The following is a 15,541-nucleotide window of genomic DNA, read 5'->3' on the forward strand; positions in this document are numbered from 1 at the left end:
TACCTATGTCACTCGGATTCAACTTCTCTCCTCCATCTCCTTCCCCTACACAGAATCCAATGTCAAGCTCCTGACCCTCATTTGCAAAGCACTAAGGGGTCTATTTACTAAGCTGTGTTAGGAAATAAAGTGAACGGTGGTAAGGTACCAGCCTATCAGCTCCTAACTGCCATTTTTCAAACACAGCCTGTGACATGGCAGTTAGGAGCTGATTGGCTGGCACCTTATCACCCTTCACTTTATCTCCTAACAGCTTAGTAAATAGACCCCTCAATCACTCCTCCCTCTTGTACATCTAGGACCTTATCTCACTCCACACTCCTTCCTTGGAGTCCTTGCCCTCTCCACTCTGTCACATGCTGATTACTTTCTCCCACCCCCACGAATTGTTCTGTGCTGCTCCCCTGACCTGGAACTGCCCCCACCCTCATCCCCAATCAGACTATACCAGCCGGCAGGGTTTCAAATGAGCCCTCCTCACATACTTAACCTGACGCCCATGTTCTCCCTCCTCATCTCTTCCCAGTTCACCTCCCAGTTAATCCCTCACTTCCATAGACTGCAAGCTGTCATGGGCAGGGCCCTCCATCCTCTTTGATCCTGTCTCCAGTGCGCCCCCACTCACAGTCAGCGACTCTGGTCCTTTCTGCCTGTACCTCGCAGGGCACTGGGTCATTGATTGCTACTGTTATTAACTGTTATATATTATATTGGTATATTTACTATTGCTTACCATGTTATTTCTTATGTACTATTGGTTATGGTATTTCCTCCTTGGAATGGGATACTTTCCCGCTATTAAGGTTAGTGATGTGCTTACCAAGTTGATTACCATATATGCCGCTATGTAACTGCATACTTTTACTAAATATCTATATTGAATTGGTCATGTTCCATATAAATACCAGGTGAAGTAATAAAGTAATTAGTAAGAGGCATATAAGTTTGGTGTTATGAAGGGTGGTATTCATTTCCTTGGTAGCTGTGATGAGTGACAGATGTCTTGAAAAACTAATTTGAAAAGGCTAAAGCCGGGTACATACCATACGACGTTGCGACCCAGCAATGCGGGGAGCGATGTTAACGATGCATCGCACTTGCCGTATGCACTGCACGTTCCGGCGTAAGACGGCGCAATATATCGTTACATGCTGCATGTAATAACACCACGTCGTTCATTGCATAGTCCCTTCTAACATGCAGGACAGCACATGGGACGTTGCGATGAACGACCGTCAGGAAGGACGTTATTGTATACATTTATTCAGCAACAGAAACGTGTATTCGCTTACCAAGAAGTGTCTTTGAGCAGTATAAATGTGTCACTTTTTTAGGAAAGCTCAACATATTGCGGAGCATCCAAAAGTTAGATGATTTATGCGCATCGTGTCTCACTTATACCCCTTTTACACCGGAGCTAAAACCCGGGTTATTGCAGGGTTAACCCGGGCAGCTCCTTGGTGTAAAAGGGGTGAGGGTTGGATCACCGGGTCGAGTGCCCCAGCAATCCAACCCAGGTAAATAGCAGGGTTTAACACGGGAGTAACCCGTAAAACCCTGCTATGTGTACGGCGCACTCCGGGTCTTGATGACCTGCAGTGCGCCGCAAGTTGGCCGATTGGTCCGGCTTCAGTGGCACTTGGAGATGACGTCATCTCCAAGCGTCCACTTTCACGACGGAAAAGCCGGGTCTGCTCCGGTGTGAATGGCGCAGACTCGGGAATATCCCGAGTCGGCGCCGGCTACATTCCGGGTCTGATCCGGATAGGAACCCTGTTCCAACTCCGGTTCAGACCCGGAATTTTGGTGGAAAAGGGGTTTCAGTGGCTTATGTATTAATAATCATAGTAGTGCCGTGATTAATTACAGTCTGCCACAGACGGCCATTTTAACTTTGTACCCGCTATGTACTAACTGTATCTCGCAGGGACAGCAGTAGCGATAACCGCTGTCCCTGCGAGTTACATCCCTGGGGACATCGGAAGAGTTTATCAAATTTTGGAAAGAAGAATCTGGGAATCTGACACTGCCCATGGGCACAGTGTCAGACTCGGGAGCCGGACGGAGGCTGCGGGAGAGGGATCATAAGATCCCTCTCTTGCAAGAATGGTCCCATGGGCATAAACCAATGGGGCCAAACTAGCTAAACATTTCAGAGTTTTGTACATAGGTGTCAGACCGTAGAACCCCTTGATAATAATGGGGACTGTGGTCTGCTGTGCTAATGAGCCTTCTGCAGGAGATTTCTGTGTTAGTACGTTGTGGGACTACATAAAATTATACGGAAACTGCTGTTTCTGCATAATTTTATTAAAAATGGACTTGATACATCGGTCACTTACACCCTGAGCTTGCACACACCTCCTTCATTGAATTCAACAGTGTATCACTATTATTTGGGAGCGTGTGTCATTTATATCACTGAGTTTAATACATCATATACCCACACAGATTACACTGCATCAACTATATTCAGAGCAGCTTTATTAGGGCAATACGTGTTATTTTGCTGTATTCTGTGTATAACAAAACACCATATAAATCAGTGCCTGCCAGTTACTCAGTTCACATGCATCACATTCCCAACATGCTTCAATTAAAAATACCACTATTTGCCTGCTCAATTGATATAATATATGTCCTGTTCATGCAACACACCACTTCATTTTATCATGCTCTGTTCAGCATAGTGTGCTATGAAAGCTGCAGGTCTTTTCCCTGAATACCATATACATGAGCACAGCACACTCCGATGAATCTGCCTAGTGCGTAGTCTCCCTACGCCGTTTACGTAGGGCTACGACGCTTGCGCACTCTGCTGCGTACACCCCTTGCGCCTGCGCACTGTCTATTCTGAAGCCGCTGGAGTCGACACCCCTCTACATGCGAGGATACCGGAAGTGTGCCTGAGAGAGAGGCCGGCGGGTAACGCTCAACGCAGATCAGCCATGGGGAAAAACGACACGCAAGCGAAAATTCGCATGCACTGTACGTGTCCATTTTGCTTTGTTACCTGTCCGTCAGCCTCCGCAATGAATGCTCACGTCTTGGGGCAGAAACACAAAATGGTCCTGTCGAGCTTTTTTCCTGCAATGGTTCCCCTCTTATCCAGCTTGCAGCACTTCCTGGACACCTATGTGAAGGATGAGCCCATGCTGGGCCTGGAGTACATTGAGGAAATCCAGGAGGGCAGCTACAGCTGTCACCTCTGCGATGTAGAGACGGACAGGCGCTGCATACTTCAGCATATCACCAATGAGGCATCGCATTTAAAAAAATATGTGTACAGACACCACCCTGAGGCTTTAGCTGCTGCAGACCTGCTTAAAGATAAGGTTCGTTGGACCAATACATTCCACTCCGCTATAGTAGAGATTCACCGGAAGCATGGGAGAAAAAAAATTAAGGAAACAAAAACTTACGTCGAGGGCCCAACGCCGGCCAAAGTGGTCAAATATTCCCCCAGCAGAATTGATCTCGCCAGCAAGAGCGGGGATCTCGCCAGCATGAGCGGGGATCTCGCCAGCATGAGCGGGGATCTCGCCAGCATGAGCGGGGATCTCGCCAGCATGAGCGGTGATCTCCCCAGCAAGAGCGGTGATCTCCCCAGCAAGAGCCGTAATCTCCCCAGCAAAAGCGTTGATCTCCCCAGCAAAAGCGTTGATCTCCCCAGCAAGAGCGGGGATCTCTCCAGCAATAGCGTTGGTCTCCCCAGCAAGAGCAGTGGTTTCCCAAGCAAGAGCCATGTTCTCCCCGACAAGAGCCGTGATCTCGCCAGCAAAAGCGTTGGTCTCCCCAGCAAGAGCGTTGATCTCCCCAGCAAGAGCGGTGGTTTCCCAAGCAAGAGCCATAATCTCCCCGACAAGAGCGGTGATCTCGCCAGCAAAAGCGTTGGTCTCCCCAGCAAGAGCGTTGATCTCCCCAGCAAGAGCGTTGATCTCCCCAGCAAGAGCGTTGGTCTCCCCAGCAAGTGCGGTGGTTTCCCAAGCAAGAGCCATGATCTCCTCGACAAGAGCGTTGGTCTCCCCAGCAAGAGCGGTGGTTTCCCAAGCAAGAGCCATAATCTCCCCGACAAGAGCGGTGATCTCGCCAGCAAAAGCGTTGGTCTCCCCAGCAAGAGCGTTGGTCTCCCCAGCAACTGCGGTGGTTTCCCAAGCAAGAGCCATGATCTCCTCGACAAGAACGTTGGTCTCCCCAGCAAGAGCGGTGGTTTCCCAAGCAAGAGCCATAATCTCCCCGACAAGAGCGTTGGTCTCCCCAGCAAGAGCCATGATCTCCCCAACAAGAGTGGTGATCTCTCCAGCAAAAGCGTTGGTCTCCCCAGGAGGGAAAAGAGCACTTTAGAACCCAGTTGCATTGATTTAAGCAAAGACTCCACCCCTTCCCAGGATACAAAACTGCACACGCGGTCGGAGCGCCAGGAAAGAGAGGATGCCGTAGTCAGCGAAATTTGGAAAGATGTGAATATCCTGAAGTTTAAAAACCTTGGTGAGTTTTTGGATTACATGAGAAACTTTGAGATACAAAATGACGAGGACGCCATGTTTGTTAAAAACATCACTCTGAATTGTTCAAAAGCGCTGGTGAAGTTTCAGGAAGAAAACAACAACGCAGAGGCGTCGCGAGGATCCCCCTCCAGCAGTCACCCGCCTCCAGCACATACAGGCGGGACTGATCTACAGCGCCAAAGTCATAGTCCAGAGAGACAGGATAAATCCCATCCTTCTGCGTCACAATGTGCTGACAGTATAGAATCGGAAGCAGTTAATATAGGTGACGCCACACAGATCTTCTTCAGCCGCATCAGAAATATGGAGGCTTCCGAGGTCAGCAGCGCTTTTGAGAAAGTTACTGCTACAAATCCTGCTTTTAAAGGGCTAGATATACCAAATTTGATCATATACTTACAGGAAACTGGGAAAATTAAAAAACCATGATGCTTTCAAATTCTGTAGCTATAAATATGTTTATTAGTACTTGAAAAATTGTACTTTAAATTTGTGGTTTTTTTTCAAATACATTTTTGTATTCCTAGATATGTTTCAAGTCAGATCCAATGTGTTATATTTTTGTTATGTGTATTTTTGGAGGAGTTTTGTACAATGTTTTTCATAATACCATTTTTGTGGTTGTTTAAATAAACGAATGCAACATAACTGGTTTTTTTGCAGCTTATGCTGAGACTCCCATAACAATAATAAAAACACAACGGAAAGACAGCGTTGTACAAGATATGTTCATTTATTGAGCTTGACAAAAAAAAAAGTCCCCAAAAGGATTTAATTTGTAGTAATAGTAACGTCAAAGGGCAAAATCTATCACCACATAGCTAGCAGCGGTATTCCGGCGGTCTCGGCTGCAGATTTAAAACGGCAATTTTTTAAATGGCAAGACCAGCCTGGTTTAACTTTTCAAGTTATTGCTGCTTTAAATCTGCAGCCAAGATTGCGCTGCTTCTGAAACTATGGACCCTGTTACATATCCCCTATTGACTGTCACTGGATCGAATCCTGGGCATTTTTTTGTAGACGAATGTGAAATACGTAACAAATCGCTATGCCATAGAACAGTGGTTCTCAAACTCGGTCCTCAGGACCCCACACAGGTCATATTTTCCAGGTCACCCAGCAGGTGCACAGGTGTATTCATTACTCACACATATTAAAAGATCCACAGGTGGGGATAATTATTTAACTTTTGATTCTGTGAGGAGACCTGGAAAACATGCACTGTTTGGGGTCCTGAGGACCGAGTTTGAGAACTTGTGTCATAGAACATATAAAATGCTGGTTTGACTCATTGGGAAATAATGCATGCGGTTATAAATCAAATATATTCGACATGTTCAGCAAGTATAGAGTTATATGGAAATACAAGTCCCATGAATATGTCAAAGTTGAGGTCAGTAATTGTATTCTATGATGAATCCACTTATAAAGCTATTAATTCTAAGGTCACATATTTTAGAAGCAATGTATCCCCATGTATATAGTCACTGGACACTTTTAGCATGAGATTCTAGTAGAAATGGTGCTTTTTCACATACAGCGGCTCATGTAGAATTGAAAAGCAAATGCATTTTGCCTGACTTTTTAGCCGCAAATTGTACCTTTTTCTGCTGCGCCTGCGCACAAAAAAATTGTACTTTTTTTTTACGCCATGTCAACTAAGATTAATTTTGCGCTTGTGAGTTCTAGTGTGAAGCGCCTGGTAATGGGTATGGTCCTATAGCGCTGACCTCTATACAGAAGTATATGCGTCTATTTGTAGGCGGATCATTTAGGAGTGCTGAAATCCTGATACAAAATGGGAACCGATGAGGAGGATCAGTGACCACATCCTCCCATTTATGCTAATATAGTAATATTACTGCTTTGATCCATTAGCATGATTACCGAGATGTTCGTGACCAATCCTCAGTAATAAAACGTATTACATTATCAGTTTAAAGGGAAAGGCGACTGTTGTGCATATTATTGTGCACTTAAAGCTTTAATTTTGTTTTTGAGTCTTGTTCAAATTTTTGGATGCCCGTTCAACTATATTACACATGTCCTCACACATCATCGTTGTAGTCGCATCGAACAGCCCCTCCCGGTACACCAGGTTCTGCACAACTCTGCTAGGGCTGACCGTCTTTTTTTTTTTTTGCATCTGTTTTTGAAAAAAAAAAAAAAATGAGTCTTAGGGCCATATTGAATTTGAGATGAAAACACGTAATTTTCGCCTATTTCAATTATCCCCCGTATTCAATTTCAAAGATTTTTTGCCGGTGCGAAAAGTCTTTGTAAAAAAACGGGGATAACTTTTCTCCAGTGTTTTGCTGGCAAACAAAAGTGCAGAATTGGGGTTTAGGGGTGCAGGCTTAAAAAAAATAGTCTGCACCCCTGGGAATGTCCCCTAAAATTAATGTGTGTTAAAAAAAAAAAAAAATGGACACCCCAAAAAATGTGCTAGAATTTTGGGGTTAAAAAAAATATATATATATATGAGGGACAAAATCCTAAAGTATGCGGCAGGTGCATTTTTGAAGAATTTTTAAAAATCATTTTAGGGACTTAAAAATATACTTGCACCCATTTTCATGTACCCCAAATTTGATGGGCATAGTTAATTTCCCCCCCCCAAAAAAATTCTAAATGCTATTCTTCATCACTTCTTCACAGGCGCATTTATGCACCTGCCGCGGCTATTTCAAAACCCGACTTTACTTCAACAGGCAAAAACGGGGGTACCCATAGTGATCCCTCATGTCTGGACATCTTTAGTGGGGGCCAAGGATGATTTCCTGAAAATTGACAGGTTTTTTCGCCACTTCCTGTTTCGCCGGGTCCCGTTTTCGCGTCCATAGAAATTGAAAACAGACTTTTCACCTCCTTCGCCTGTTCTCCAGGCGGAAAAGTATCGCGCGCGTGCCCGATTATCCCCGTAAGTATCAAATTGAATATAGGCCTTAGTGGCAATGGACCAGGATACTGCGCTGGTTACTTTGATATGTGACACTTGAAGATCTGCGTGCGACTGTGTCTACGAATCTGTATACGAAGAGGCACAATGCAGCAGCAGCGCCTTTTTCCACGCCAATTTCCATTGTGCTTCGTATACAGATATACAAGTGTTGCATATCATATTAATCACTACAGGCCCAACGCTAGCAAAGTTGCACGGGACGTGTCGGCTCACTCGCGCCCAGCATCTTCGGCCGCGTGGTGTATTGAGGCTAGATGTCTGAGGACACATCCGTAGTTGTTAATGACACACTATCCCATGTATTGTGTATGAATTGTGTACTGATTTTTGAGCATTTCTTCCACACCCTCTGTCCTAACCTTGGAGCATTTATTTCAGTTGTCGGCAGAGTTAGACTTGCCAAATTGGCCACTTTGAGGGGTAAATTTACTAAGATGGGAGTTCTATTAAGAAGTTATGTTGCCCATAGCAACCAATCAGATTCCAGGTATTATCTTCTAGAAGGTGCTAGATAAATTTTTTTTTAAACCAGCTCCCATTATGTGAAGGGGATCTCATGCTACGGCGATAACGGTCGATATTAATAAGGGCGAAATTCAGATGGGCGACACATTCTGAATGTTGACAGTGAAAAGTTCGGCCTGGTCTTTAGGTCGACCATCGTTCTATAGTCATGTTTTTAAGTGGACAGGGTTAAATGGTAGACACATTCAAAAGGCTGACCTTTAACATGTTGACACTAAAATGTTGACACATGGGGGGCATATCCAATAGGCCGCAAGTTTTTGCCCGCAAAAAAAAAGTACGTGGATCTCGTGACTAATTTTGGATTACCGCAGGTATACGCGCCCCCGATACCCGCGGTATCCAATGAAACGAAAATTGCATGTTTTTTTGTGGGCAAAATCGCACGGTAGGGGAATTTTAATTTTTTTTACTCCGCCCGGGGACGGCAACCGAGGCTGTGTGTGAGGAGGGGTCAGTGTAGTGTGCGGGGAGCAGGTGCAGGGTTAGCAGCGGTAGTGTAGTGTAGATAGTGTATGCGGGGGGTGGGTGCAGGGTTAGTGGCGGTAGTGTGTTCTGGGAGCGGGTGGAAGGCTAGCGGTGGTAGAGTGCAGCGTTAGGGGTAGTGGAGTGCTGGGGTGGGGTAGTCCCTGTCCTGTGCCCGGCCGGTGCATGGAAGCTGTCTGCGACGCTGGTAGCTGGAGGAGGACAGAGCTGCAGAAGGTGAGAAATTAAGCTAATTGAAAACTTCCAATTGCTTAATTAGTCATTAGGGGAGTGCTACAGGGGTCCGGAAGTGAGTCCCGTCAATTTTTCCATAAAATAAGGAATTTTTTAAAAATTAGATCTGCTCTGATGGTGCTCAAAAAGAAAAAAAATCAAAACCTCTCACCCAATTGAATTCCAAAAATCTTTTTCCAGCAGGTGTGATATTTTTGGTAAATTCGCACCTAATTGAATATGCCCCATGGCTTTGTCAATATTTTTAGGACTGAGCTTAAAAATAAAATGTGTTGATGTTAACTGTTGACCTTTTCAATGTTTCGACCATTTAACCCCGTCGACCGAAATACATGTGTACAGAATGATGGTTGACCTTCTGAATGTCGACCTTTTTACTAACTTTTATGCCACATCCACACTGTGGTTTTCCTGTCAGACCTACCTGTGATAACTTAGCGGCAGTATCGGCCTATTTATGGCGACACCATCCTTTTTCACCACCCACAGCTATAGCGAGCGGCCAGGAAGATGGTCGCGATGGTCAAGACCATCGGGCTTGCGACGAGACCCTTGTGGTAGGGTCTCGTTGCCGCAAGCCCCAGAGAGATTTCGGCTCTAACAGAGCCGAAATCTCTCCTACTGACATCACTAGTGATGTCAGTGGGGCCGCCCCCAAACGGAGGCGCTCACATGGGAACACCTCCGTTTTGGCAGTCACTCCCCCGGCCCGCCCACCAAAGGGGACGTGCTGTCACTCAACATCGACAGCACGCCCCCTTTGGTACGAGACCCGGAGCTACGGTTTGCCGTCACTATCCAGGTCTCGCGCATGCGCACGACGGAGCCGGCTCCGTCATACGCATGCGCTCTGGGCCACCATCGACCCGGTTGCGAGCGCTCAGCACTTGCGACCGGGTCTGAATCAGGCCCTTAGAGTGTATCTTGAGGTACCTGCGGCTCTGCATGCTATGTTAAATGCATATTTTTTCAGATACAATTACACCTGTGTTTTTTTTATGTAATTTGCATCCAAGTTACATCAGCCCATGTAACTAATATTACTAGATTCCTTATCACTATCCTAAATACTTCTCAAGTAAACTTAAGGGGCCTATATATCAGCGTCGCAATCTGCCGATCTGCGGACATCGATGGTCAGGGAATAAAGGAAATTCTGCTTGTTAAAATTCCCCGACTTGCCGATGCCGAACATTTTTTGGTCGGGATCGCAAATCGGGAATATCCAACATGTTTTATTTCCACAATGTCTCGACTTCGCTGTCAAGGGATCGGGGAATTGCAGCAATCAGTTGCAGATATATGGGTCCCTTAAGTAATGCCGACTTATCTTAAGTTTCCTTCTGAGGGGATTCAGATTCCCACAGGACTCAACATGACTGGTAGCGACAGCTTCCATGCCCCTGAGGTTCTGCCGCAGACATAAGATGGCTGCTTGTCTGTGTTCTGTCGCTTTTCTGCACTATTCCTAGTAAACGTTCTCTCCTCTCATGGCTGACTCAAATTTGTTCCGCTCTGTTCATTCCTGTTAGGCTAGTACCTCAGAAACGCTGCACGTTCCCTCAGGCTCCCACAGTCCGTACATGATCGTGTGATGTTACCACAGCATCCAGCACACAGCCAGCGCCTCAGACCACTGTAATCACCTTAAAACATACAATGCTCTGTGTGACCATCCAACATGTCTACCAATATTACCACCGACTTTTATTACATTAATGAATAATTGGTCCTGTTTCATTTCAGTTCTTTTGTACATTAAAACATTTGTACGGCACAGCAGTTGTCAGGCGCCTTCTTAGCCCTATACAAATAATCTATATTGAAGGAAAACCCAGGGTTCATCAGCTGCTACCTGATTTAGCAAGGATCACAATTGCAAATACGCACGCAATCGGCGATTGTTATGCACTGTGCATGCAGTGTGCGTGCGCGAACGCCCCACTGTGACGGGGACTGCGTTTGCAGTGGCTACATAAGACCCATTGCAGAGTGATTGACAGGAAGTACCGTTTGCGGGTGGTGAGGGAGGGGGTGGTCGGAGAAACAAAGGCGTGCCAGTCCGTTTTATTGAGACGCCCACCGGCGGCTTCGCAGATCCAAGCCAAGTGCATACAGACACACAGCAGCGGTCGCAGAGCCTTTGATAGTCGGCTGTCGGAGTAACCCCATGGTGGTGCAGAATGGCCGTGGTAACTGAGACACTGACTCCATATTCTCTGCCTATGGAATCGCAGTTGTAGGCTGATATGCGCCCCGCAAATGGTCGTGACACGCCTGTGGTTTTGCTGCCTCTCCCCGTAACCTCCCCCCAAATGGTCACTGACTGTCAATCACTTTGCAAAGAGATCCTCACTGCGTGCGGCATGGCTAAGGCACCTTGGTGCGTGCGCAGTGCGACCGTGACACGTGCTCAGTCAGACGATCACTCAGAGTAAATATCAGCATTAGGTACATCTCTGATTAGGCCCTGAGACGGGATGAGAGGGCTACATCTGATCTGCAGAGTATACACACGACGTTGCAGCTGTGTTTTATCGCACCGTAATAAAAAGCTGCCTACACATATTAGCGCTACTGCACTATAGTGGGAAATGATGGCGCATTACATGGGCGTTTAAGCAATAAGGTCTGGTACATACTGTAGAGCTCGGGAACTTTGTGAGACTGAGGAACTAGAACACTGGACCCTATGGGACTGCTCTAAAAATTCAGCTGCCTATATATACTGTGTATGTATATATATATATATATATCAAACAAGTGTACGTCATTCCCACCATATGTGGAATAGGGCTCACACCAGCCAGCAAAGGCTTCAGTTCCCCAGACCCATCTTTCCGAGTGGAAAGGGAAATCTCTACCCTCCAGTAGGTACATTTAGCGTCTTTGCTGAATTGTATATTCCCATAGCCACCATGTATCAGCCACATATGACCACCACATATATTCCCATAGCCACCATGTATCCGCCACATGACCACCACATATATTCCCATAGCAGGGCCGAAAATAGGATTTTCGTCACCAGGGGCAAGACAGTAATTTGCCCCCCCCCCATCATAAGATGGCCTTTTCTGACATAAATTAAATATATTCATCCGTCTATAAATATATATATATATATATAAAGATATATATATATATGGATATAGATATATATTTATATATAGATAGATATACATACATGTCTATATATATAGATATACATATCTATATATATATATAGATATACATATCTATATATATACATAGATAGATAGATCATATATATATATATATATATATATATATATATAGATATATATATATATATAAAACGCTAGGTCCCCTGTTTGTATGTCAATATAGATCTATTGATATCTCTAGGATAGAGGTGACAGGGACTAAACAAAGTGGACACGAACAGGATAGAGATGACAGGACAGCATTGACAGAACCAGACAAAGCTGACAGGGACAGTATAAAGGTGACAAGACAGGAAAAAGGGGACAGGGCCAGGACAGAAGTGACAGGGACCTGGATATAGGGGCCAGGATAGAGGTGACAGGGCCAAGATAGAACAGACGGGACAGCATAGAGGGGTAACAGGGACAGGAAAGAGGGGATAGAGCCAGGACAGAGGTGACAGGGACAGGACAGAAGTGACAAGGCAGGAAATAGGGGACAGGACAGAGGTGACAGAACAAAGAGGGCAGGGTAGGACAGAGGTGAGAGGTCCAGGACAGGGGAGACAGCAACAGAACCAATATAGGACAGTGCCAGGACTGAACCCCTCACCTTGTTGGGCTCACTTGACACCTTCCCTTCCCTTAGTGAGCACACTTAACAATCATCCCCTGTTTACTGAGCAAATATAGCAACCCCTCACTTAGTGGTCACACTTAGCACCCCCTCACTTCCCTTGCTAGGCAAACTTAGCCCCTGGGTACACTTACCCCCCCAATCTGGCCACACATAGCAACCCCTCTCTCAATGGCCACATTGTGTTGTAGCCATGTTATAACCAGCTGTGTTGTTACCAGCTGTGTTGTAGCCGTGTTGTCGTAAAGGTGGTGTAGTAGATGTCCTGCATGGGTTGTCATCACATGTAAAGGGCGGTGTAGTAGATGTCCTGCATGGGTTGTCATCACACGTACAGGACTGTGTAGTAGATGTCCTGCATGGGTTGTCATCACATGTACAGGGTGGTGTAGTAGATGTCCTGTATAGGTTGTCATCACACGTACAGGGTGGTGTAGTAGATGTCCTACATGGGTTGTCATCACATGTACAGGGTGGTGTAGTAGATGTCTTGCATTGGATCTCATCACATGTACAGGTGGTGTAGTAGATGTCCTGCATGGGTTGTCATCACATGTACAGGTGGTGTAGTAGATGTCCTGCATGGGTTGTCATCACATGTACAGGTGGTGTAGTAGATGTCCTGCATGAGTTGTCATCACATGTACAGGGTGGTGTAGTAGATGTCCTGCATGGTTGTCATCACATGTACAGGACGGTGTAGTAGATGTCTTGCATGGGTTGTCATCACATGTACAGGACGGTGTAGTAGATGTCTTGCATGGGTTGTCATCACATGTACAGGACGGTGTAGTAGATGTCCTGCATGGGCTGTCATCACATGTAAAGGGTGGTGTAGTAGATGTCCTGCATGGGTTGTCATCACATGTACAGGGTGGTGTAGTAGATGTCCTGCATGGGTTGTCATCACACGTACAGGGCGGTGTAGTAGATGTCCTGCATGGGTTGTCATCACATGTAAAGGTGGTGTAGTAGATGTCTTGCATGGGTTGTCATCACACGTACAAGGTGGTGTAGTAGATGTCCTGCATGGGTTGTCATCACACGTACAGGACGGTGTAGTAGATGTCCTGCATGGGCTGTCATCACATGTAAAGGGCGGTGTAGTAGATGTCTTGCATGGGTTGTCATCACACGTACAAGGTGGTGTAGTAGATGTCCTGCATGGGTTGTCATCACATGTAAAGGTGGTGTAGTAGTTGTCCTGCATGGGTTGTCATCACACGTACAGGACGGTGTAGTAGATGTCCTGCATGGGTTGTCATCACATGTAAAGGGCGGTGTAGTAGATGTCCTGCATGGGTTGTCATCACACGTACAGGGCGGTGTAGTAGATGTCCTGCACGGGTTGTCATCACATGTACAGGGTGGTGTAGTAGATGTCCTGCATGGGTTGTCATCACATGTAAAGGTGGTGTAGCAGATGTCCTGCATGGGTTGTCAGGTATTAGTCAAATACAAAAAAAAGCGAGAGAGGTAGATGGGAAAAAAAATAGTAATATATTTTTTTTGCTTACAAAAAATAATTAAGAGATAGATCTAGTGGCATATTCAATTTGGTGCGAAAATTTCCGTAATTTTCGCATGCAGGACTTTTCGCCGACATCGCTGGTTTTCCATGCGATAAAGTATTGCGCATGTCCCCGCTTATCCCCGTATTCAATTAGAAATCTGCAAAAACGGGAACCGGCGAAACGCAAACAGACGAAAAGTGGATCACTATATATACCCTCGAATAGGCCTGCTGAAGGTATTTGGGTTACTTAAAAGATCACATTAGCTGCTATTTAGCGTCTCTGCATAAGTGGTGAAGAATAGCATTTTGTATTTTTTTGGGCAGGAAATAAGTAGTCCCAGCAAATTTGGGGTACACGAAAATGGGTGCTAGCATATTTTAAAGTTGCTAAAGTGAAGTTTTACAAAACTTAAAAAATCCACCTTCCGCAAGCACCTGCAAACTTAAAAACACCTGGAGTCTATTTCGCTAGTTTTTAAGTTTGTCCCCCAACTTTGGACTTTTTTGCCCCCAAAATGGAAGTACTTTTTTTGGGTGATCTAAAGTATTTTTTTTACTTTTTTTAATGCAGATTACCTTTGGGGGACTGTCCCAAGGGTGCAGGGGGTTTTCTGATGTTTGCACCCCAAAACCCCAATTCTGCACTTTTTTTTTTACACCTATTCATAGGCTAAACTTTTTCGCAGGTTCCATTGCATTGAGTTTCTGCACCGGCGAAAAGCTTCCGGAATTGAATACGGAGGAAACTTTTCGCATGGCGAAATGACGTCATTTGCAAAACTTTATCGCCGAAAACGGCTTTTCACACCTAATTGAATACGGTCCATAGCGATAGATGCATAGAGAGATAGACAGAGAGATAGGGGCTCTTTATCATTAACTATTTGCGCCATATTCCCCCAAAACACTCATTTTCGGGGGATAAATGAAATAGTCTCCCCCTGACGTATTATGGATGGATTGCCACAACCCCCATAGGTTTCTATAGGGGATGTGATGCTGTCGGATTTACCAAGCTCCCCAGCGGCTAACGCCATGTAAAGGTGGCGTTGTGCTGCTGCACACATCACAAAAATTACTGGGAGGAACCCCCCATGGCAAATGCTGCGGCACATGTGTGGTCTGTAGACTGGTGCTGGTGTCCGGGCACAGGAGTGAAGAGATCGCAGACTCGGTTACTTCACTCCAAGGACATCGCAGGGACGGGCTCCTTTTAGAATTTAATACATCGGGGCGGTATGACCGCACACTGTAATGTGATCATGGGCGCTAATATCGCACCCAGAAAATGTGATTATTCATGAGAGAGAGAGAGAGAGAGAGAGAGAGAGAGAAAGATAGATAGATAGATAGATAGATAGATAGATAGATAGATAGATAGATAGATAGATAGATAGATAGATAGATAGAGATCTAGTAAACACAGGGATATGTTGTGCCAGGCAGAATTACGTATACAGCAGCACTAGCACTGAGACGGCACAGTGTACATTACTATTAGGACAC

At 45.5% G+C, this 15,541-nt stretch overlaps 1 protein-coding gene across 1 annotated transcript; it reads left to right on the plus strand.

Moving 5' to 3' along the window:
- The first annotated feature begins 2,870 nt into the window (after window positions 1-2,870).
- On the plus strand, window positions 2,871-5,217 carry LOC148502798 (uncharacterized). The gene has a single exon (XM_088449359.1). The coding sequence runs from the start codon at window positions 2,949-2,951 to the stop codon at window positions 4,935-4,937; it is 1,989 nt and encodes a 662-aa protein (XP_088305485.1). The 5' UTR covers window positions 2,871-2,948; the 3' UTR covers window positions 4,938-5,217.
- Window positions 5,218-15,541: the final 10,324 nt, after the last annotated feature.

Source organism: Taudactylus pleione, unplaced genomic scaffold (assembly GCF_031769625.1).
Source record: "Taudactylus pleione unplaced genomic scaffold, aTauple2 ptg000483l, whole genome shotgun sequence".
Lineage (NCBI taxonomy): Eukaryota > Metazoa > Chordata > Amphibia > Anura > Myobatrachidae > Taudactylus > Taudactylus pleione.